The sequence below is a fragment of the Rhea pennata genome, chromosome 4 (assembly GCF_028389875.1).
Source record: "Rhea pennata isolate bPtePen1 chromosome 4, bPtePen1.pri, whole genome shotgun sequence".
NCBI classification, from domain to species: Eukaryota; Metazoa; Chordata; class Aves; order Rheiformes; family Rheidae; genus Rhea; species Rhea pennata.
Window position 1 is genome coordinate 16,423,048 of NC_084666.1, and position 23,453 is coordinate 16,446,500.

A 23,453-nucleotide genomic window follows, 5' to 3' on the forward strand; every position below is an offset into this window, starting at 1 on the left:
CTAAATCTGTTAATTTTGTTGCAATGGAGGGAAAATACTACGTGTGGTAGTTTGAATTGGACTGTATCATTGATTTACTTGATTGCAGTATACTTTAGATGCTTGAAAAAATAATTTAGATCAATAAAATTTGGAGAAGGACTGTATCTTGAGTCAAGTCTTAATTGATTTATCTGGATTACTTTTTTTTTTACCATTTAGAGCTCAATCTGATAAGTTTATAAGTAATTTAAATTTTCACCTTCTCTATGAAACTTCAAATACAATATCACTGAAGTTTGTTTGCTAGTGTGTCACTCAGTCATGAGGTAAAAATAAGTTCCTTTTCAGTTCCTCACTGCCTTTACTGGACTGTTGATCTACATGTGAATTTCTCCTTGTCATTCCTATCAAATGATAACCAGCAAAACAAAAACTACTATAAAAACTGCTATTTCTCATTTGTGATTGAGAAACTCTACATAGACTATTTCCTCTGCTATTTTGATTTGGTTCTGTTTTAGCGTCTCTGATAATACTTTGCCTCTATTCCTACTCCTTTTTAGTTTGTCATGGTTGTCTCCATATTTCCTCATTGTTCCTATTAAACTTGTGCATTGTGGAAATTGTATTTCCACATGAGTGGGAAGTGGGAGACATTAGTGGCATTTTCAGTGTGTGAGGTCCTCAGAATACTTGGTTTATTGTATGCCAAGCATTGTACTATCACTATATTGTTCTCTTTGCAGTCTAGCAACTTTTATTTTAAAACATTTTCATTAACTGTTTTTTTCACTTAATATTCATCACAGAGGCTGTTTGTCACAATTAGTATTTCAAGTGCTTAGTTGGTCTTTACTTTTTTAATGCAGTCCAATGGCAGAAATTTATTGCTTGTGTGCTTGGATCCCTTTATAAATGCCTTAAGTCAAAGGAATTTGCTGCTAGTCCACTACTTAGATGAACAAGTAAGACAATAATTTCAAATAATGTACAGTTTTAAAGAAAAGGCCTGATTTCTGACAGTTATTCCCTGAGAAGTCAGGGCAACTGCAGTGTTGAAAAATTTAGTTTTGTCCTTGTTGTTTTTCTTTATTTGTTCTTTTTTTTTTGGTTAAAGTTTCTGGAATGTCTGAGTATGTGTTCTTATATAATAATTGTATCCATGATAAAAACAGAACTGCTTCTAGGACTGGAGATGGAAGTCAAGATTCCCTCTTTTCTTTCTAGTAGTGCTGATGCTTGATCACCGCGTGTTTGCCTACATCTGCTTTCCCTTAAGCCTGGTTTCTGCATCCCATTCAGATATGGGATTGTTAGTGTGCTGTTTGCAGCAGTTCAGGGTTTTTGTGAAGTCACCTAGAGACCTGGTTTCAGACTCTTCCAAAAGTACAGATGAAATTAAGGAAGAGATATATTAGAAGACATTTTCAAGCTCTCAGTCCTTCCTTAATTTCACTTCGACTATCCAGCTTTCTTATTAGATCTGACCAAAGAAAAATGTGGAGTCATTGTAGGATATTTACATAACATAAATGTGCTGTAGTTAATTTTCAGCAGTTCAGGAAGAGTTCAGATTGTTAGAAATCCTCTTCCTGAGCCATATTCTACCAATGGTGGTGCTGCTGTGCAAACCCTACAAGGCTCCTGAGCTGTTACTGATTTTCTTTGTTTGTTAAAGACAAACTGAAAATTCGTAACTATTCTTCTTTTCTCCTATTCTCTATGTACAGCAACATGCTGGAAGCCTCCCTTATCTGTTCTTCCTGCACAGGGATATGTGACTGCTGTGCACATCTGTGTTTTATAACCACACACCTAATCTCAGCCCAAAAGATTGAGGAAGAAGCAGAAACAGTGTTTCTGAAGTTTCTTAACTTTTTAGGTGGTCTTTGTTCTATACTGCAGATACTTGTTTTTATGTATACTTCTAATAGATTTAAAATATAGCTTAATAAGGCGTCTGTCATGCTAAATTTATATTTAGTGATTTTTTGTATATTCCATTTAAATTAAATTGGATAGCTAGGTATTTATTGTAAAACAGATTTCTTTCAGACAATTCATCTTTTAAATCTATGTGTTTTTTAAAAAAAACTTGATTGAGAGATCGTGTCATCCTCCTTAGTAGCAATTTCCTTGTTTCTTTGTTTTTTTAACTTTTATACTTTAAGTTAGATCTACAGGATTAATTTGCATGAATCACCATATTATATGGATTTTCAAAGCAATACTTGTGTGTTTAGTGGTCTTTGTAGACAATTACTAAAATTATTTCAATTTATGAATACAAGAAGCATTGCCAAAAATCTACCTTTTCTATCATTAGATAGTTAGGTTAGTTGTAGTGATTATTGTAAAAATTTGTAAGAAAATACTCTGGTATTTTACATTCTAGACTTTAGTTCAAGGGATATTGAACTGAATGATATGCACTTTTTTGATACAGCTGTTGACAGGCCTGAAATTATTATCCTGTGAAGTAATGCTCTCATGGATATCTGTCTTTAAATACCACTCTATAAATACATTTTGAAGTTATTCACAAATTAGTTGGCTATAGAGTCTTTTCACATCAACAGAACAAAACTATATAAACAGAAAGAAAGTAAATACATTTTTTAATGTGGTACTACTTTTAAGAAGCTACAGAATCCCACAGTAATTGAAGTGCTGAATTAATTTTACCACAACTAGTAAAGACTTAAAATGTTTTTCATTATGTGTAGAAAGCATAATTCCCACGCTATAGTGAGCAACTGGTTCATTCATAAAAACGGCTTTTTCTGCATACAGAACACTGGTTTTGGAGGCGTTTGAAGTGATGGCTGATTGTTTCTGCACTAATTTTGCAAGTTTACACTGTTCACTTTAACCTGTTTTGGCTGGAAACATTTGCAAGAAATTGTCCAAGATTTCAGAAGACCCAAAGCAGATTTTTATCTGTGATTTCTTGTCTCTGTTAATTAGAGGAACTGAAATGAAGTTTTTGCTTCAGTGAAATAGAATATGCCTGTACAAGTGAATTGAACAGAAAACGATCATAGAAAAAAGTTTTAGAAGGGAAATCCAATGGTAACTTAGTCCATCTTCTCCTCTAAAGTAGTTTCAGCTCTGCTTAAGTCAATTGATACCTGTTTTTTTTTCTTTAAACTTTCTTAAAAACTTGCTCTCCACAGCTATCCGAGGATTTTTATTCCAATGCTGGAATAAAAACCAACTTTGGAAACCCCCTAAAGTTTAATCTTTTCCAGTGTGTGACCAAAGTCTTCCTTGCTGCAATTTGAATCTACCATTTCCATCTCCAGTTGGCATATAGAGCCTTTCTGTATGTAACAGTGCTTCATAGACTAGAAGTCAAAAAAGTCATGACAGATGTTGAATTTTTTCCACTATACCAAAACCCCTCTAAATTCAGTTGTTCAGCAAGCATGACTTATATGAGACATCTGGCAGTTATTGCCACAGATGCACATTATTCTATCAATCAAATTGCTAATAAAAGTTTTTAAAAGCATTGGATTGAGACAAATGCCTGAAAACACCTGCTTACTGTGGATTTTGATAAGCAAGTAACAATTAGTAAATTCTCTTTAAATGTGTCTTTCTGGTGACTTGCATACCACTTTCTATTTTTTTGGTAATTTCTTCAAAATTCTTTCTAATGAGTGACGCTTGCTATAAGGCTTGGTTAAAAGTCAAGCTATGTACTTTTTGCACCATTCACAAGACCTAGTAGAATATATGCTTAAGAATGTTAAATTGACATGTCTTGATTTCAGCTAATCTAGTCCTGTTCACACTTATTGCCTTAATTTCTTTTGGGTTTTTATGAATGGGATGAGTGTTTCTTGTGGAATTGAAGTTAGATTGACTCGTGTGCTTCTGTGACCCTCTTTTTCCCGTTTAAGAATAAGCACTTGCCCACTGTTTCGGAACACTCCTCCATCATTTCTCATAATCACTGATAGTTCTGGTACTGCTTCAGCCAGTTCATTAGATACTGTAGAATAATGTTTTTTTAATCAATTGAGCATGGTGAATATTTATTTTATCTAGATCTGCTGTTCTCTGTCATTAATTTTTATTCTGTTCTCACTGATACTATATATTTTGTCTTTTCTAACATGGAATAATTAGGCTGTTCTGTATGTCACCTTATAGCCTTCTCTTCTGAGTACTTGCTCATTTCTTTAGTCTTGATAAGGTTATGGTTATTGGACGCTTTGTTCTTATGCATCTCATGCTAGTGATGTTTCACTTATGTCTTTGTCTTGAAGGTTTCCGAATATAATAAATGCTTCTTACAGATAGTAGGTTGCGTTGTTGGAAAAGAAATTCCTGAGTCTTCTGACGTTTCTGAGCAGAATCAGTATTAGCGTAGTATGATCTTAAAATCTTTTTCCTTTTTAAATGACAGTGGACTAGGTTCATCCAAGAAATTAGATTGCACTTTGGGTTTGGTATAGTAGATAGATCTTGAATATTTTTAAGTTGTATATCCTAAGAATGGTATTTCTTGCCACTAATAGGTTAAATACAGCTCTCAGAATAATATTAAATCAGCCATAATATTTGATGTATGATATTACCACTCGTAAGCCCTTAGCCTTTACTGTGTTAATCTCCTTTCTGAGAGTTCGATGTGTTACATAAACCTGAAATCTCTTTGCCTTGGCAAACAAGAGTTTTTTCTTAAGGACAAAGTGCAAATCAGTGTTTGGCTCAAAGAACTGAGAAGTAATACAATTATGTAACTAGAGGTAACTAGAAAAATTTACCCTGAATGTCATAGTGTCCACAGATGTTTTTTAAAAAATAAAAACAAAAACCAAGCTGGCTGTGCACAGCAAACCACATAAGCTGGAAGAGCTACACTTTTCTTCCACCAGTCATTTTACAACTGTTCCAGTGTAATGGGTAACATGTTCTTTCTGGAACAATGCAGCTCTTTTTGGAAATATAAGCTAGTTACCAAAGTTCAGAATAAGAAAATAAAATCTGAGGATTACTCATGTAAGAAGGGTTATAAAGCATTTCTCTTTAAAAAGCTATTATTGCATAGATCAGTCAAAACTAAAGTCTCAGTAAGCTCCTGAGAACTACCAGGTAAGCTCCAAGATTGCAGTAAGATTAAAGAGGTCTGTGAAGATGGGGAGACTAGTATGTAACTGGAGTCCATTTAGTTATTGAAAAAATGAATTAGATCTCAAAAAAAAAGGCTTTCTGCAAATTGCCTTCAAAACTATTATAGATATAAAACTATGTTTTCAATTTAAAAATATTCTAGCGACTTTTGTAAAGAGGTAACTTTAACCCATTTATGCTGGTAGTGCAATGCAAGACAGGGAGAGCTGTGTCTTCTCAAAACACAGTGCAGAATAGCATACATACTACCACAGGAAGTATTGCTGTTTGCTTATACGAAGGATCTCGTTTTCATTGTACACATTAAAAAAAAAATATATTAGTATGAGTGGATAGGTTGAAAGTGTCGTCACTTCTTTGTATTTCTAACTCCAGGAGCATAGCTTCTCTGTCAGCAACTGGATAATTATTCATCCTTATTTGGGAATTGAGGAATCTAGTAGCATACAGAGTCATGCAACTGATGCTTGCATAAATCTGCCTGGAGGATTCATAAATGATAGGAGGAATATGAGGGGGAGGAATGCCATTAGCTTTTTGAAGCAGGAGTTCATGGTAAGTTTGGTTAGCAAAGACAAGTACTCCTTTAGTTTAAGTTTTGGAAGAAGACCCTGGCCTTCTGAGTAACAACTCAAAGGCTGTGACAAACAGTAACTTTCCTTTTCTATAACCATGTGATTATGGAGATCAGTGTCCTAACTTGGTATTTACTATTAAAAACTCTATGTCACTAATTTAAAACTTCAGTTTTGTATGTTTCAAAGAATCAACGGAGATTGATTCTAATATTTTCCCCTGAATTTGACTTTTTTTTTTTTCTTTTTGTACTGAAGTCTTTCTGTTGTTAACAAAGTACAACAACAGCTGAATGCAGATCCCTTGAAAATGAACAAATTGTTTTCAGAACAAATAGAGAAGCTATGCAAATACGAAACTGAGCAATGTTTCTTTTAACAGAAGTTTCAATGGCAAAAGAAATATCTCAGACTTTGCTCTGCATTCTCACCAGGATGAATAATGGTGAAAGAACTCCATGGTCCTTTTGAAGCTCTGATTCCGGAGGGATGGCAGAAGCAGAAGTGAGAGCAGATTGTATGTGTGTGAAATTAAAGTTAATTGAGAGCTCTGTCAGTCATACGTGAGACAGGGTAAAATGCATCCTATTGTTGTTTTGATTGTGCTAGAACTATAGCACAAAAACACCACTAGACAAATAAACATTTTGTCAGTACAAAGGGCAGATAGCTCTCAAATCTCAAAATAAGCAGATTTATAAATACTTTTGCTGTTCTGATCACATCTGAATCATGATTTATTGCACAACACCACTCAATTATATATAACTAAACAATTCTAACCAATATTTTATAAAATACAAAGTAATTCTTTAATTTTTTAAGTACCACATATGAACATTTTTTTCTTCTTAAAGTGTCTCAGAGTATATTATGAAAGATGCATAGCTCAGCCAAAAGTATTTGGGATGGTCTAAAAGATCTGAAGTGCAAAAATGTAAGTTTCAAACTGAAATTTCTCATTCAGATCCTTTCTTTTGGAACCAGGACTTCTGTATGGAATAAATGGTCTATTTTGTGCAATTTTAAGTTTCCTTCACAAAATACTTAATTTAAATGCACTACCATGTTTTCTCTGTTACAGGCTTGCCACCTGTTCCTTCTGCATCAAGGACAAGCTTTGCAGAATTTTCCGTTAGAGAACGAATGAGAGAGAAACTGAAAGCTGCAAGGGTGAGAATCCTTCAGAGATCCTATTTGGTTGATTTTAGTCTTGTAAGTCACACCTGCTTCACTTTGCTTGCTTAGTGCTCTATGAGGCTGGGTTGGGATAGCTGCACTTTCTCGGTGTCTGTTCTGTGTCATATTTTTTCTAAGATTATTTAACTCATTTATAATACAAAATTATTGTTTTATAATTAAAATGATAAAGACCCTTCTATGCTTCTGTCAAAAAATCTGATATTGTTTTGAAATAAATGAAATTGCTTGTAAAGTTACTGCACAGTGTAATAAGGAGTATTAACATCTAAGTCTGTAAAATCACTTAAGCTGATTATACAGTTGAAGCCTTCTGTCACTAATAAAAACATGGCATAAGCTCTTGTGTTCCTGGGCATTATTATAGCATTAGTTCTACTATATTCCTATTATAGCTGAGTATTATTTTTGGTTTTGCTTAGTCAAAAGCAGAAAATACTTCATTGCAAGAAGGCCCCAGTCCACGACCAAGGCGTTTGAAAAGCATTAGAGAGAGAAAAACAGAAGTCGGACTGAATAAAGAGGTAAGAATATATTGGGTCTTGCTATTCTGATAATGAGAAAAAGGAGATGAAAGGTCAAATAAGTTGAAGGTTACAGGTAATCTGTAAGATCAACTTCATCATTTTAGAGTGATGAAAGTGGTGATGATGTTTGAATTAGTTACTGGGAACTTTCCTAAATTAACGCTTTTAATATACATATTTAGCAAAAATCATTTGCTTTCATTGTAGCATAAATATAATGTGAAACTTAAGTCATTTACAAATTAATTAGACTTCTGTTGTGTAAGATACTTTGAAGTATTTTTAAGATACTTAGAAGTATTTAAAGATACTGTAATAGACCACAGCCCTACAGCTTTACATAAATTAGCACAGTATAATTGGTAAAGATGGTATGTTAACTTCATATCATTGTGTTTCCTTGTTCATGTTTTTTATTAATGTTTTAGTATAAGTATATTCTTTGTTTTTATTTCTTCATAAGAAATTTCTGAAGTCAATTTGTTTGCAGAACTCACACCCAGATATTCTTCAGAACTCATGAACTGCTTGCCTTTAGAAAATGCGTTCCTAACTATTTGTATGTCCAGGAAGGACAAAGGATTACATATTGCAGCAATGTTCTTATTTGGAAATTCAAGCAATGTAATTTTTTATTACATAATTTTTTTTTTTTGGTGAGGAAGTACCTGTTTGTGTAGATGCAGAAGATTTTTTTTGATAGTTTTCTTACAAAATGTATTTTGTTGTAGCTTTCAATTAACAAGTATTGTTTCAGTCTGCTTGTATTAGGAAATTGTGGAAGGGATGTATTAGGAAATTGTGGAAGGGATGTTAAAAGTTAATTACTAATTTTATGCTCAGCGTATTTGAAACCTTCCACATGTTAGTTTTATTTCCTGTACTTATTTACACATGTATGAAGTTTTGTTTTGTTTTTAACAAGTGGCTGTCACATTACCAGAGTTCAAGGGTTATTTATTATTGTTATGAAGTGTAGATTGCATAAATATAAACATGAGAGAAATCATAATTTGATCTAAGAATTCAGAGTAGAAGGATGAAAAACAGATAGTGTTAGATGTTTATGTTGGCTGGGCCTGATGAAAATCACTTTGAAGTACTTCAGTGGACTAGCTGAGGTGGTATGAGAACCAGTGATGATTACTTGCAAGAAACTGTTGGGACTGATAAAGCTTTAGAAAATTGGAAAAGGATAAGTATGCCAATTTCTTTCCTGAAAAGGTAGAGGAGTATCATCCCTGGAGTTTTAGAATAACCTAACAATAATTGCTTGAAAAAGAACAAAACAAATAATCAGGTCTGTATGTAATCACCCAAACACTGAAGAGCACTTTTTCTTAATAATCCTGAATAGATTTTTTTTCCTGATTGCAGTAGGGGTTGTATGAGTAGTTCTTTGATTCCTTGATTCACTGCCTGACAGCGCTAACTAAGGAAGAAGTACCCCTGCCACTGCTGCCAGGCTTGTGCTGTGTGTCAGCCTCGAATGCGTGTAACCCACAGGGCTGAAAGTTTTCTCTTGCTACCCCGTCTTTCTCCCCTCCTGGAGCCTAGCATGTGGTTGCCCGTTTCCAGAAGTGCAGAAACAATGATCTCATCAGCAGTGAAGAATGTAAACTAAGAGTTATGAAATGAACCATTTCTTGATACTCTGCATTCTCTTTCTTGACCCATATTTAGTGGAAAAGGAGTTAACTAATGAATAAATGTACCTTTTTTGGATAAACATTAAATTGGTATGATTATCATCACAGTGATTGTGAGTACTTTCTTTTTTTGTTAGTTCTTACTGTGGAAGTGCAACATCTAATCTCTTTATGCAGATATTTGCCTTCTTTTTAGTATATCAACAAATGTATGTAATAATTTGCATATTTATTCTTATGTAGTCTGATAAAGATGAATTTGGGGAAATGCAAGAGGCTGAATCTCATACATCATCAAAAGTAAAGTTTCGTGATTCTACCAAAAGAAATAAACAAAAGCCACTGGTAAGTATCACTTCCTTCATTTCAATGACATTAACTTGATTTAAACTCTATATGACTTCACGATCCTATTTGATGAAGGAGCCAACACAATTTAGTCTTAAGCAGTGGAGAATGTTTAATTTAAAAAACTTTGCAAACAGTGTATCCAGAAATTGAAGTATTTAAAGGAAAATGTCATAAATTACAGGAGTTGTCTGGGGTCATTTAATAAAGAAAAGATCAAGTAAATCCATCTGGACACAGTTACTGGAGCTCATGGAAGAACCTTTGAACTTTTTTTTAATCCTCTTTATTGAATGCCACCAGTTAGCAGATACAGCAATATACAGATTTTATACTGATATTTATATCCACAAAATACCTCTATTGGTTTTAATATTAAAAGCATTCCTTTTAACACTCAGGCCTGTGTCTGTCCTTCAGAGGCAGAATGCCATTAGCACTTTCTATGATTTACCTTAACACGTGCACTTGCAGATCAGCCATTATTATAGGCAGAGCTTAAACATTGGCATTTTGTTTCACAGATTGTTTATATTTAAAACAATGAGATGGTTAAAGTTGAACCAGGTAACCTTTTTAATAAAACATTAGAAGAAATATTTCATGAAGTCAGAGTATAGCAATTGAAGGAGTTCCCTGTATCATTTTAAAATATGTTTCAGTGTTTGCCTGTGCCCCTTCTTTAAGATAAAGCAATTAAAATCCTATCACAGGTGTTTGAGTGTTCTTGCTATCATTAATACAAAGGTATTTTCATTTGTCCTAAACTTCTAATAAACTTCATGCTGACGTATATGTCTTCTCTTCTTAGGTTCAGAATGATTTTCCTTCTGCTGAAGAAGCATATAGGTTTTTTACTTTTGATTATGATTCTGAAGCAAAGAAAACAAAGGCTGGAATTAGGAAAAGGAATGAATTAAATTATGAAGGAGAGGAGGCAGAAGAAGGTGATGTAGAAGCCCATGAGGAAGGACAAGAGGAAGATGAAACAGTATGAACTGTAGAATACATGTTCATATTTTTATTTGATTTCTTGATTTAATTTTAATCCTCTAATACAAAATGACAATTTTATTTCCTTTAAAATTCTGAAAGTGTACTTTAGAAAGATTTCTGTATTAATAAATAGATGAAATAACAAATATGTTTGCATCTAAACTACAGGATGAAGATGTACAGCTTGTTAAAGATGATGATTTATTCGTCTTAGGGCAGACAGCCGAAGATTTGCTGGTAGTGAAACCTGCTGAGTATGAAAGCTACTCTGAGCAACTGCGAAAGGAAAAAGAATTTCTCTTCATTCCCAGCATGCAAGCAGGTATGTAGCTTGTGCTTATCCTTTTTGTTGCTGGATTTTGTGTAGCATAGCACACTTTCATCTACTGGAAAGTATTAGACTGTGTAGATGTATCTAACTGTGATGCTGCAACACTGATCGTCCAGGCAAATCTGTGTCTGAAAAGGTTTGACAAAACGGATTAACTAGGAATATGGACACCTCAGCAGGTCACCATCTGGTACACTAGCAATTGAACTCAGGGCTTATCGGTTGCTCTGAGGTAATTGCCTTAGTGCCTTGCATGGTAAATGCAAGATGGTTGGCCCTTCTTCACTGAGGTTTAGCCATTACATTATTTAGGGTACCTAAAAAAAAATTAGTGTACACACATTTAGGTACTATGAGGAGCTGATGCACAGGGTATTATAACTTAGAGTATTTCTTCAGTTGGCCACACCCTTAATTTTTTCCACGTGGCAAGTTTGCCAAGAGTCACCAAAGTTACCTTAATAAATTTGATGTTGTAAGGGGCCATTTTTATCAAAGTCTGTTTTTGTGGTTAGTCAACACTTATATCTCTGATTTTGTTGCCCTGTTCGCATACAAGAACTACAAAATCCTTAAAAATTGCTTTCTAGTATCACTTACTGCTATTTAATATTTGAAGTGGAAGAAACGGAAGTAAATCTCAGGGTGACCTGCACAGTCTGCACCAGAATGACGTTAGGACCAGCTTGCTATGCAATGTCAAAATATTTGACTTTAAGTGTTTCGAATTTTTTGTGTCTTTATAATTAATTTCTGGCTGCTTCCAGTGTTGTTCACCTGTGTTCTAATTCTAGGTGGTAGCTTTGATTATAACCCTCTGTAATCACTTTCAATATGGATGTGAAGTAAGAGGAGAGATTGCTCCTTGAAAAATGTTGAGCCCATATGCCAGTGGAGTAATCCTGCAGGCAATCTTGGTGGGGGGAAATCCACCAACTGTTACTGGGCTAACATGACTTTCTCTACATGTTCTACTTCTTTTACCAATTTCATAATCTGATTACTCTTGCATTAACAGTTCAGATTAACAGTAGTTTAAGTTTCACTTTATGTGGGAATGACTCGAGAGTGTTTCATACAGACCTTTGCCACTGCTAAAGGGACACTACACTGTTCTGCAAGCAACCACTAAAACAGAACTCCACTAAATTAAAGATTTCTTCTTTTTGTGTGTGTGTGAGGAAATGTTCAGATATGTTATTTGGAAAATGTGTGACACATTCACGATATAATTCAACTGTGGATCTCTATTGGTTTTGAAAGGGACCTATTTTGGTTATATGTCTATATTTCTTTTTCCTAATTATAAAAATATCTCTGACAGTATGTTTATTATGCAGTACCATTTTGTTTTAAGAACAGCCTAGGCTCTTATCAAAACTGATACACTGGAACTCTGGTTTTAAGATATTTTACATGCTTTTCTATTTCATTTCCCTTTAGTGCCTGCTTCTCAGAAGATGCCTGGAAACAGGCAGCCTAGGTTCCTTGAGGATGAGGGTCTTTACACAGGAGAAAGGCCCTTTGTATCACCATCCAATCTAAATATTTTAGAAAACAGAATACTCAGGCAAGAGCAAGTAAGTCATCATTTACATTCTTAGATGTCTTATTCAGACTTTTTATTTATCAGATTTATTAGTGTTTTATTTTGTTACAGTTAAGTAGATAAATGGTCATGGTAATATGGGAGTTTCAACTTTAAGTTATTTAGCAGTATCAGACTTCAGTAATTGTGGCTTTTGTAGGAGTGCATTTTAGTGTACTCCAAAAGCCAGAGTACCAGACTTGTCTTAAACTGGTATCTGTTTCCTATCTTTACTCCTAGCCTGCTGGGGAACTAATACCCCCCACTGAGACTTGCCTGTGCCAGAATTTAGTTGCCAGTAAGCTAGGGATAGGAATGCTTTTTTTTCTATAAAACACTTGGAGAGGTAATGGTACATTTAAAAGCTTATGTAAGAGCTGGGCACTCTTGTTATATTTACTGGAAGATGAAAAAAAATATAATACAGAATGACTCTTTTCTGTGTCCACTGAAGATAACATGAAGTAATGGACTTTCTGGAAATTTACTGATCAGACAGTAGGGGTAATTATGTATTCAAATAGCTTATCTGGAAAAGCTATAGAACCCTTTTAGATTATTAAGAGTAGCTTATAGAAGCACCTGTGAAGGTTGCATGTATTTTATCCTGCCTTAGTTTGTATAAGCTAGCATATAGCAGTTGCTCTTTATATTATCCTATGATTCTATGATTTTTCCTGTGCTAGCAGAGACATTTTGGCAAACAAGATTAGGGAATATATATGGATTTAAACTTTCTGGCTGTCTAGTTTTAGCTGAATTAATTTCCTAGTTTACCTCACTGTGTTACCACATAAAATGTCTGGCACTAGGGAGAGCTTAAAACATGTCTGCAAATAAGAAGGCAGGGCAGCATCTTTCAGCGATTGGACTCATGTAAGTTATTCTTGAACCCAAGTGATGAGAACAGAGGGATGTGTTAGGTCAGTGCTTCAACTCTGAAGAGCCATGGGAAGCAGTCAGTGTGCAAGACATCTCCCTCATCTGCTTTCAGAGATACTGACTGTTCCTAGTTAGTTGAGGGTGTGAAATAGAAAAGTTGAGAGATGGTCTGGTAGGTGATCTCTTCGAGATCCCATGTAACCCTAAAATTCTTTACTTTGTTTTTTATAATCGATTTTAAAGTTGTGGATGGCACTCTGATATAAAATGGATTATGATTCTTTTAGTGGACATACTACTTAAATACCAGATGTTGTAAATGCTGATTTTTTTTTCCTTTCAAATCCATAACATTGAATTCTGAACTAAAAAGTATTTAAAGTTGAGGCATGCTCTTGGTCCTTTGAGTTCAAAACTTGTCCAGAGTATACTAGGAAATTTCATTGTCATGGATTAGAAGAGTATTGGTTAATTCAGTCACAAACAGTTCATGGTCACCTCTCCTTCCTTAATTATTTTTTGTAACAATTATAATTTTGCAAGTCATTTCAATATGAAGTAAGAAGAAACAGTGAAAATTTTTTTTGTTATCTATAGGGGAAAGAGTGGTTTGGTGATGATGGAAAGATCTTAGCATTGCCCAATCCAATTAAACAGTCACTTACCAGGCCTCCCATATTCTCATTGGAAGAAGACATTGAACCAGAACTTGAAACATTGTATAGAAAGGTAGGCATATTTCATATATGTTGTTCCATATTTCATTATATGTTCTTGAGACCCTGCATCCCACTTACCCTGCACCAGAAGCCCTGGTGGTTTGAAAGGCTTTGTGCTAACATCTGTAAGTACTGCTTTATGGAGCTCTACAAGTACTGCTTTCTGCACTCCACTTCTTCAAGTATATTCTATCTGTATTTTTCTGTAAAAATAATGCATATAGAAAGATGAAAAGTTTAGCCAGTAATACTGGTTAAACAGTAAAGTGACAGGGCATGACAGATTCTTCAAATCCATGGGTTGCTAAGGTCTCCGTGAGGCACTCTTAGATAGTTTCATGCTAAAATAGGGTAGCTCCAGTGTTAATGCATGTTAGTGTATCTGAGAAGCTCCTTAGGGCAGGAGCTGTTGTCAAACTGGCGATTTGGGCAGAGGTACTTTCTGCAGTTTGAGGTAAAATACACAAATGTGCATATGCATCATGGATATTTGGTACTTTCAAATAAGCCTTTACGTGCACTTCAGTCTTGTAGAAAGCATCTTATTTTGAGCTAAGTTGCAGCAGTTCAGGTCTATCTTTCTTTTTAGTTTTTTTTTTCTTTAGACATAGTATACCTGCCCCGGAAAACAGCAGTTGCAGTCAGCACTGATCAAAATTAGTTTCAGTTAAAACCTTTCAGTGACCTCAGATACACAGGTTTTAATTGCTCTGCTTATTGGTGACTCTGTTGCACCCTTTGAAAAAACTGTTACTTTTTATACTTTAAAGTAGATTGCTCTCTTGGAATATGGAAGGGTTTCTGTCCAGCTGCTTTGGACACAGATTTGAATGTTGCCCTTTAACTGATGGTGGTTACATGTAATTCCCAGGACACATCCAGTACCACAGATCCTGCCTACGTGGAAAGAGATTGCTGCCTAACAGATAAAGTAAACTTAGGCCAAGAGAGCTTATGTTTTAAAAACACCATGTTTACATGAAAAGTGACATGTAAATGCCCATATCACTTTTGAAACTAGGACTTTAAGATTCAGAGCTTCATTTATAGTTTTCTTAAACAGATAAAGCATGAGGAATGCAAAGCTCTTACTTCCATAATCTTGGTGGGGCCCCTCCTTCTAGGAGGGGAAAATCCGACTAAGTTATTTCTTGCTGAAGGGCACAGTATGAGGCACAGAGCTATTACAGTTAGCACACATTTTCTAAAGAGATATACTCTTGTCCATTCCTGTTCTGCCACTGCTGTTAAGTGTGTGTAGTTAAAGAGACAGACAGGTTGTGCCCTATTAAAAATTTCAAGAGGAAACTGAATATAGAAGGATCAGGTAAAATAAAGTCTTCCTAGCCTTTTTGTCAGTCCTGGAAAAAGCTGCACAATGGTTAAATTCCCCTGTCGATCTCCCTTTTTCTAGTTTTTATGAAGGAGCTACAGTGAGCACTTCATTACTAACAGCTTCATCTTCTATGGTAACAACAGCAGGATCAGCAGAAGTCAGGCCAGAAAGCAGTCTACCAGCACTACTAATTGCCTTCTGATTGCAAAAAACTTGAGAATGTATGTCATAGTTGCCTTTAGGCTGCACAGATTTGAGATGGACTCTTTAAACTTTGTCACTGAAAGTTTTCTCATTGGGCCTGGTGGATGTGCATTTCCATGGTGTTAGAATGGGGAAGCAAAGAGTGTGTTTACAGTTTTGCTCAGCCTGATTTATCTATAGGGAAAGCTGTTCTGAGAGCTGGATTGTCTCTTTTAAAGCAGAACCCTAAGATAAAATAAAGCAGATTCCATACCAGCAGGTAAAAAGAGGACTGGTGGGCTTTTCTTTTTCCAGTTCAGTCTTGTCAATGATCAGCTCAAGCAAAATCTTCAGTACAGCCAGATTACTTCCCATTCTGGATTGCTTTGCCAAAATGATGATTGAATGGTTTGAGGATTCCACATTCTCTTTTATCCCCAAAAGTCTTACTACCTGTCTGTTGTGGAATTCAACTGAATGAATTCTTCTCAAAGAGAAAGATAATCTGGTACAGACTATCAAGATTTTGCTGTGAAGAATACCCCTGGTGGTGGTATGTATGTCATCCACTGATCAATAAAACAAAGAGGTTACTGCAGAAGCCCTTAAGATTTAAGACTCAAGAGTTAGATATAGGCGATATACTAAATGTGTTGTTCCCCATCATAGGATCTCTTTCCAAGACAGTTTTCTTGAGGCTTCTAAATACACATCACTTTTTTTTTTTTTTTTTTTTTTTTTTTTTTTTTCTTCATTTCAGGCAATAAAAGTGACAGCTACCAATCAGTATCTTGTTGAACCTGGAGATTTTCAGGGACCATTTCAGTTGGATATTGATATTTCTGGATTAATATTTACTCATCATCCATGTTTTAGCCGTGAACATGTGTTAGCAGCAAAACTGGCTCAGTTATATGATCAATATCTAGCGAGAAAACAGAAGAATCTTACCATGCTTCTTACAGACAAGGTATTTCCATTGCATTCTCATAGTGTGCTGAGATATGACGTGACAGTTGAACGTAAAACTAAATTTGTGTCTTCAAAATATAGCTATGACATTTCTAATTGTATGTCATGAGAGGTATTTTGCCAGAAGATAAACATTTAATTTCCACTGTATTGCTCTGTGTTCAGTGCACAACTACCTTTTTAAGATTAGAGAATGCTTTGATCTATTTAAAAGAAACTCTACATAGATTTTTGAGGTAAAAGTAAGTATAATTGGTAGAACATGGTAAAACTTATATAATATTCCTTATACAGAATACCCAAAGTGTTTTTCAGTGAATTATAGATAAAACACTTCACAGGATTCTGTACAGGGACTCTTGGCAGGCAGACAGTAAAAGACAGTATTCAAGGATAGAGAGAGGTTAAAGAAGTTTAGTTTCAATTGTAAGTTAAGAGTAAAAGAAAACAGTTTAATTCCGCTAACATCCAGAAATACTGAAGACCCATTTCTGCATATGTATTTGACAGAAATGCCATGTTTTAAATCCATAATGTTGTCACATTTACTGTGTCAGTCTTATGTGAGGTTTTGTGATATAACCAGCAAAACCCTTGGCTGAACATAAATTCTGTTCTTAGCTCTGTTTGCTGGATGACCTTGGCCAGGTTGCTTACCCTCTTTGTGCTATTACTGCTCCTCCATCTGTAAATTGGAAATAATGGTGAAAATTTCTACATGGTTAATATGGTAATACTATCATTAGGGGATACAAGTTTGTTTTTAAAACATTTCAAAATGCTTTTGGAATCTGAAATTTGAACAGGTAATGATAGAATTGTGAGGTAAATACTACGATAATGTGGTAAATACTGCATAGCTCTGTCCAGTAGGACTAATCTGCTAAGAATTAGTTTGCTAATTAAATATATAGGCGTAAGTACAGTTTTTCTATAAATTACAGGTAGTGATGATTCTCTGCTTTACAGGGGTATTAAGAAAGGAAAAAGTAATCATTGTATGTAAGTTGATTATATTCTTCGTAGAACTGGTAAGGTTGAAAGGGACCTCTGGAGATCATCTAGTCCAACCCCCCTGCTCAGCAGGTTTACTTAGAGCATGGTAGACAGGGTGGTATCCAGGTGGGCCTCGAAGATCTCCAGAGAAGGAGACTCCACCACCTCTCTGGGCAACCTGTTCCAGTGCTCCATCACACTCTCAATGAAGAAATTCCCCCTCATGTTCAGATGGAACTTCCTGTGCTTCAGTTTCTGCCCATTACCTCTTGTCCTGTCACATGGGACAACTGAAAAGAGTTTGGCCCCATCCCCTTGACACCCTCCCTTCAGGTACTTGCACGCATTGATAAGATCCCCCCTCAGTCTTCTCTTCCCCAGGCTGAAGAGGCCCAGCTCTTGCAGCCGTTCCTCTTAGGGCAGATGCTCCAGCCCTCTGATCATCTTCGTAGCCCTACGCTGGACTCTCTGCAGTAGCTCCATGTCCCTCTTGGGCTGGGGAGTCCAGAACTGGATACAGGACTTGAGATGAGGCCTCCCCAGGGCTGAGTAGAGGGGCAGGATCACCTCCCTCGACCTGCTGGCAGCCCTCTTCCTGATGGACCCCAGGAGACCATTGGCCTTCTGGGCCACAAGGGCACATTGCTGGCTCATGGTCATCTTGTCATCCTGTCATCCACCAGCACTCCCAGGTCCTTCTCTGCAGAGCTGCTCTCCACAGGGTCTGCCCCCAGCTCGCACTGGTGCCTAGGGTTATTTTTCCCCGAGGTGCAGGGCTCTGAACTTGCCCTTGTTGAACCTCAGGAGGTTCCTCTCTGCCCAACTCTCCAGCCTCTCCAGGTCTCTCTGAATGGCAGCACAGCCCTCGGGTGTGTCAGCCCCTTCTCCCAGCTTGGTATCCTCCACAAACTTGCTGAGGAGGCACTCTGTCCCCTCATCCAGGTCACTGATGAAGAAGTTGAACAGGATGGGACCCAGTACTGAGCCCTGGGGGATGCCACTAGCCACAGGCCTCCAACTAGACTCCACGCCACCAGTGATGACCCTCTGAGCTCTGCCTTTCAGCCAGTTCTCAATCCACCTCACTGTCCACTTGTCTAACCCACACTTCCTGAGCTTCTCTAGGAGGCTGTTCTGGGAGACAGTGTCAAAAGCCTTGTTGAAGTCAAGGTATGTGGTACACAACGTCCACTGCTCTGCTCTCATCTACCCAGCCAGTCATTCCATCATAGAAGGCAGTCAGATTGGTTAAGCAGGATTTCCCCTTGGTGAATCCAGGCTGGCTACTCCTGATCACCTTCTTTCCCTCCATATGTCTGGAGATGACATCCAGAATGAACTGTTCCATCACTTTTCCAGGGATGGAGGTGAAGCTGACTGGCCTATAGTTGCCTGGGTCCTCCTCCTTGCCCTTCCTGAAGACTGGAGTGACACTGGCTTTCTTCCAGTCCTCAGGCACCTTTCCAGTTCTCCAAGACCTTTCAAAGATGATGGAGAGCAGCCTAGCAACAACATCCGCCAGCTCCCTCAGTACCCCTGGGTGCATCCCATCCGGGCCCATGGATTTGTGGATGTCTAGCCTGCCCAGAAGGTCTCTAATCCTATCCTCCTCAACCAAAGGAAAGTCTTCCCTTCTCCGTACTTTCTCCTTCACGTCCAGGCTACAGGATTCCTGAGGGCCGCCCTTAGTAGTGAAGACTGAAGCAAAGAAGGCATTCAGTAATTCTGCCTTCTCTGTAGCCTTTGTCACAAGGGCCCCTGCCCCATTCAGCAGCAGGTCCACATTTTCCTGAGTCCTCTTTTTGCTGCTGATATATTTGAAGAAGCCCTTCCTGTTGTCCTTGACATCCCTTGCCAGACTCAATTCCAACTGGAACTTAGCCTTCCTCTCAGCATCTCTACCTACTCTGACTGCATTCCTATAATTCTCCCAAGCAGCCTGTCCCCTCTTCCACATTCTGTGTACTTTCTTCTTCTGTCTGAATTTGGCCAGGAGCTCCTTGCTCACCCATGCAGGTCTCCTGCCCCCTTTGCTGCACTTCTTATTCATAGGGATGCCCCACTCTTGAGCTTGGAGGAAGTGATTTTTGAATACTAGTCAGCTCTCTTGGACTGCCCCCTCTTCCTTCTAGGACCTTAACACGTGGGATTCCTCCAAGTAGGTCTCTGGAGAGCCTAAAGTCTGCTCTCCTGAAGTCCAGGGTTGCAGTCCTGCTTGTTGCCTTAGTTCTTTCCTGCAGGATCCTGAACTCCACCATCTCATGGTGCAGAGAGGCAGCTAAGGCTGCCTCCAACCTTCACATCTCCACTCAGTCCCTCTCTGTTGGTTAGGACAAGGTCCAGCAGGACAGCCTTCCTCATAGGCTCCTCCACCGGTTGTGACAAGAAGTTATCACTGATGCATTGCAGGAGCCTCCTGGACTGTTTGTGCCTTGCTGTGTTCTCCTTCCAGCAGATGTCAAGGTGGCTGAAGTCCCCCATGAGAACCAGGGCCTGTGATTGTGAGGCTGCTTCCAGCTGTCTACAGAAGGCCTCATCAACTTTCTCTTCCTGGTCAGGTGGTCTGTAGTAGACACCCGCAACAGTGTCCCCCATGCTAGCCTGCCCTTTGATCTTCACCCATAAGCTCTTGACTGCCTCCTCCTCCACCCCTAGGCAGAGCTCGATGCATTGCAGTTGCTCTCTCACCTAAAGAGCAACTCCACCGCCTCACCTTCGTGGCCTGTCTTTCCTAAAAAGCACATAGCCATCCATGATAGTGTTCCAGTCATGTGAGCTATCCCACCATGTCTCTGTAATTGCAGTGAGATCATGGCCTTGCGATCACACACAGATCTCCAACTCCTTCTGTTTGTTCTCCATGCTGTGTGCATCAGTGTACAGGCTTCAAAGAGGTAGTCATACATGCAGGTTTCCCAGGAAGGGCGTAGGGGGGTCCCCCTGTAGCCATTTCCCAAACACACATCCACAGCTGCATGCAGCTGTTGGAGGCCCCCCAACCTGGGTTGTGTTCTTCTGACTACCCTCTCTCTATGACTCTCTCCTTCCCCCTTCTTGCCTAGTTTAAAGCCCTCTTTACCAGGCTGACCAGCCTGTTGGCAAAGACACGTGTGCCTCGCTTGGTGAGGTGAATCCCATCTCTCCCCACCAGTTGCTGACCTTCAAACAATGTCCCATGATTGTAGAAACCAAAACCCTGTTGCTAGACAGATATTTCATACAGTGTCTCAAAATAATTTGTTGGTATACTTAACATGATCTGAGATTTAAAAGATTGTCTTTAGTTTTCCATGAAATAGAGGGAATGGGACATTTGGGTTCTCCAGACCTCTTTCCATAGGAACCTTGGTTTGGAAGGGATTTCCTGAGTATTTCCACAGTACTTACTATGTACTGTAGACAGTTACATAATATAATTTTTATAAACTCATTTTGCTATTTTTTTAGCCACAATACTGCTATTGAGAAGCAGTTTTAAAACCACTGTCCTCTAACAGTTATTTTTAATGCCCAGATTGTTCTTTAGCATAAACACCTTTTTTTTTTTTCCTTCCTCAAGGCACTCCTCCTCATCCACCTCCAGTGATATTTGCTCTTTCTCTCTTAGAATACATCTCATCTCCTTTTAGTCTTCATATTGTCAGAATAAAGAAACTGACTTTTCTATCTCCTCTTACAAAACAGACTGTCTGTTCCCCAGGTTATACTAACGGCTTTCCATGTATTCAGTGATTTTTTTTTCTTTCAAAATTTGTTTTGAAGTCTTTTATGCAAATATTAGTTCCTGTTGTAGTGGTGATCTTGCTCCCTTTGCCTTGCCAGTCCTTTCCATTCTCTTGTCTTCACATCTATGCACTTTTTTGCATTTTCCTGTTGTAGCTATCTGTCTTCCAAGTACTCTCATTTGATGGATATCTCCAGATCCTAGTTGAATGCGCAGCTTCTTGTCTCCACCCTTCTGGATCTAGAAGTACATTTGAACACTACTATTATTCTCAGTTCTGTCATGTCATTAGACCTTCTTTCCCCAACTTGTAACATCTGATATGTTACACTTGCATGTTTCCTTGCAGATGCGTAGCTTCTTGCTGGCTGACTTGTCAAATCCCGTCATTTTTCTTGTGTCTTCTGTTTTTCTGAGGTTACCTTCAGCAACCATTTTTGGTCTTGCCTTTTATAGAAGTTTTTTTGCAGACTCCCTATTTACACTCTTTGATTGTGCAGCTTTCTGAATAATGCCTGTGTCAGTCCTGGCCCCTTGTTCAGGTCCATCACAGTGAACTAAGTCGGTAAGCTTCCTTCACATATCTGGGGGTTCACATTACAATTTAATCTTAAAAAGAATCAGCAAGACTCACACAGACTTGGCAAAACCATAACCCTGTAATTATAAAACCAAGATAATTAATGTTTTCTGTTACTATGTAAGTGTCCTGTTCATGTCAAGGTGGAATACGTACTATGCTCCATAAATGTGACCATCTATTAATTGTTTGGTCACATTTATGGAGCATGGTATGTATTACTAGTATCTATTAATTGTTTATCTATTAACTGTTTGTTCATTTAAGCTTCATGCTTTGAGGAATGCTGTGCAACATAGTATAGATGGTGGTGATGCTGCTGTTTCTAAACCTGTAGCACAACAGAGCATAGCTGAATACAAAATTGAAATCAGGTAAGTTCAGATTCATTAAATCACTACTTTTAAAAACTGTGTTCTTTTTTCCTTTCTGTGCTGACATGGAATGTAAATTCATACCAGACTTTAAAATTTAGTTGTAAATAGTTCTAGTTGTAACTGCAAAACATCCATTCAAGTAGAATTTTGAGGGCTTAAGAATTCTTACTTGTAAGTTGAGTAAAATACTATAAAGAAAATACAACTTAGGCAGAAGTCCTATTGCAGAAGTGGTTAATTTGGTTACTTATTGATTACTTAGTAATTATTTGCTGCATTTTGCACAATTAAAATAAAATTAAACCGAAGTTTGAGTAAACATCACTAGAAAGCCTAAAGCTCACACAGCAATGAGTGACATAATTTTTTGAAGAGACAGAAAAGTTAATTTTTCCCTTCCTCCCTTTGCTTGTTACACAAGACATTGGCATCAAAACAGAGTTCTTGACTCACTTTCCAGTCCTTCAGTTGATCATGCTTTTACAAGCGTTGTGATATATATGAAATGGAAGAATTCTGTTTTACAAGGTTACATTTATTGTTCTTGGACAGTAAATGGATAGTAAAAGCATATTCCAGTCTTTTGGCTTGGTAGCAAAACTTATTAGTTTTGGCAGATAGACAATGTTTAACTGTAAGTGTAAGCAGTACGATAAAAAGTTGTTTTAGAGATGCATGGTGAACAGCCATTTAAGTAGTAGATACTTAGTAAAAATAATTTATCAAAATCCAAAGGTGTGTAATACTGTATTGCATTTAAAGATTGCATTAAATAGAACTTTGAACTGAAATAGGGGCTTATGTGAATAATCTCTATAATAGTATAACAATTCCAAATTTTTTTCTCATAATTTCGCTTTCAGTCTTAGAATCTGCATCAGTTTACACTTGCACATCCACTAGCCACTCTTAGTTTGAGAATTACTTCTTCAGACTTTCATCCTTCAGGTATGCTAGTGTATTATATAGTATCTGTGGTGAAGGACTGGCTTGCTGTGAGCTGTCAATGGCCAAAGCAATGGCCATGTAAAATGCTGTTCACAGAAGGTCACGCTTTTAAGAGTGAAGGCACCTGAGTAATTCACAGGGGACGCAAAAGAGAGAAGAATGCTTGAAATTCATTGTCTTTCCTAAATTTGTCTACTGACATGTCAGATGTTTCTGTGAACCTGGGATTCACATCCCAAAGCTATTCAGGTGCCAAAGACTATCTTGCATAAAGGAGTAGCTTTTTGTATGGTTAGCAATTCTGTGTATTGTTTTAACACGTCTGCTGGAGGATTAGGAGCAGCAGATGCACCATTACCATGCAGTGCCTAAGATACAGGAGCTCTCGTCAGAGG

General features: G+C 37.4%; 1 protein-coding gene across 7 annotated transcripts in view; it reads left to right on the forward strand.

The window, feature by feature from the left end:
- Positions 1-23,453, forward strand: part of LOC134140345 (complement C1q tumor necrosis factor-related protein 7) — a 124,667-nt gene that overhangs the window by 62,220 nt on the left and 38,994 nt on the right. For 6 of the 7 annotated variants that reach the window (XM_062575353.1, XM_062575347.1, XM_062575346.1 and 3 more), the window contains 9 exons: positions 6,787-6,875; positions 7,325-7,426; positions 9,322-9,423; positions 10,238-10,417; positions 10,591-10,744; positions 12,197-12,333; positions 13,821-13,952; positions 16,222-16,431; positions 22,001-22,107. In XM_062575353.1, the coding sequence (XP_062431337.1) occupies positions 6,787-6,875; positions 7,325-7,426; positions 9,322-9,423; positions 10,238-10,417; positions 10,591-10,744; positions 12,197-12,333; positions 13,821-13,952; positions 16,222-16,431; positions 22,001-22,107 (1,213 nt within the window). Of the gene's footprint in view, positions 1-6,191; positions 6,220-6,786; positions 6,876-7,324; positions 7,427-9,321; positions 9,424-10,237; positions 10,418-10,590; positions 10,745-12,196; positions 12,334-13,820; positions 13,953-16,221; positions 16,432-22,000; positions 22,108-23,453 lie in introns of those variants that run through there. The other variant, XM_062575350.1, reaches the window with a different exon arrangement.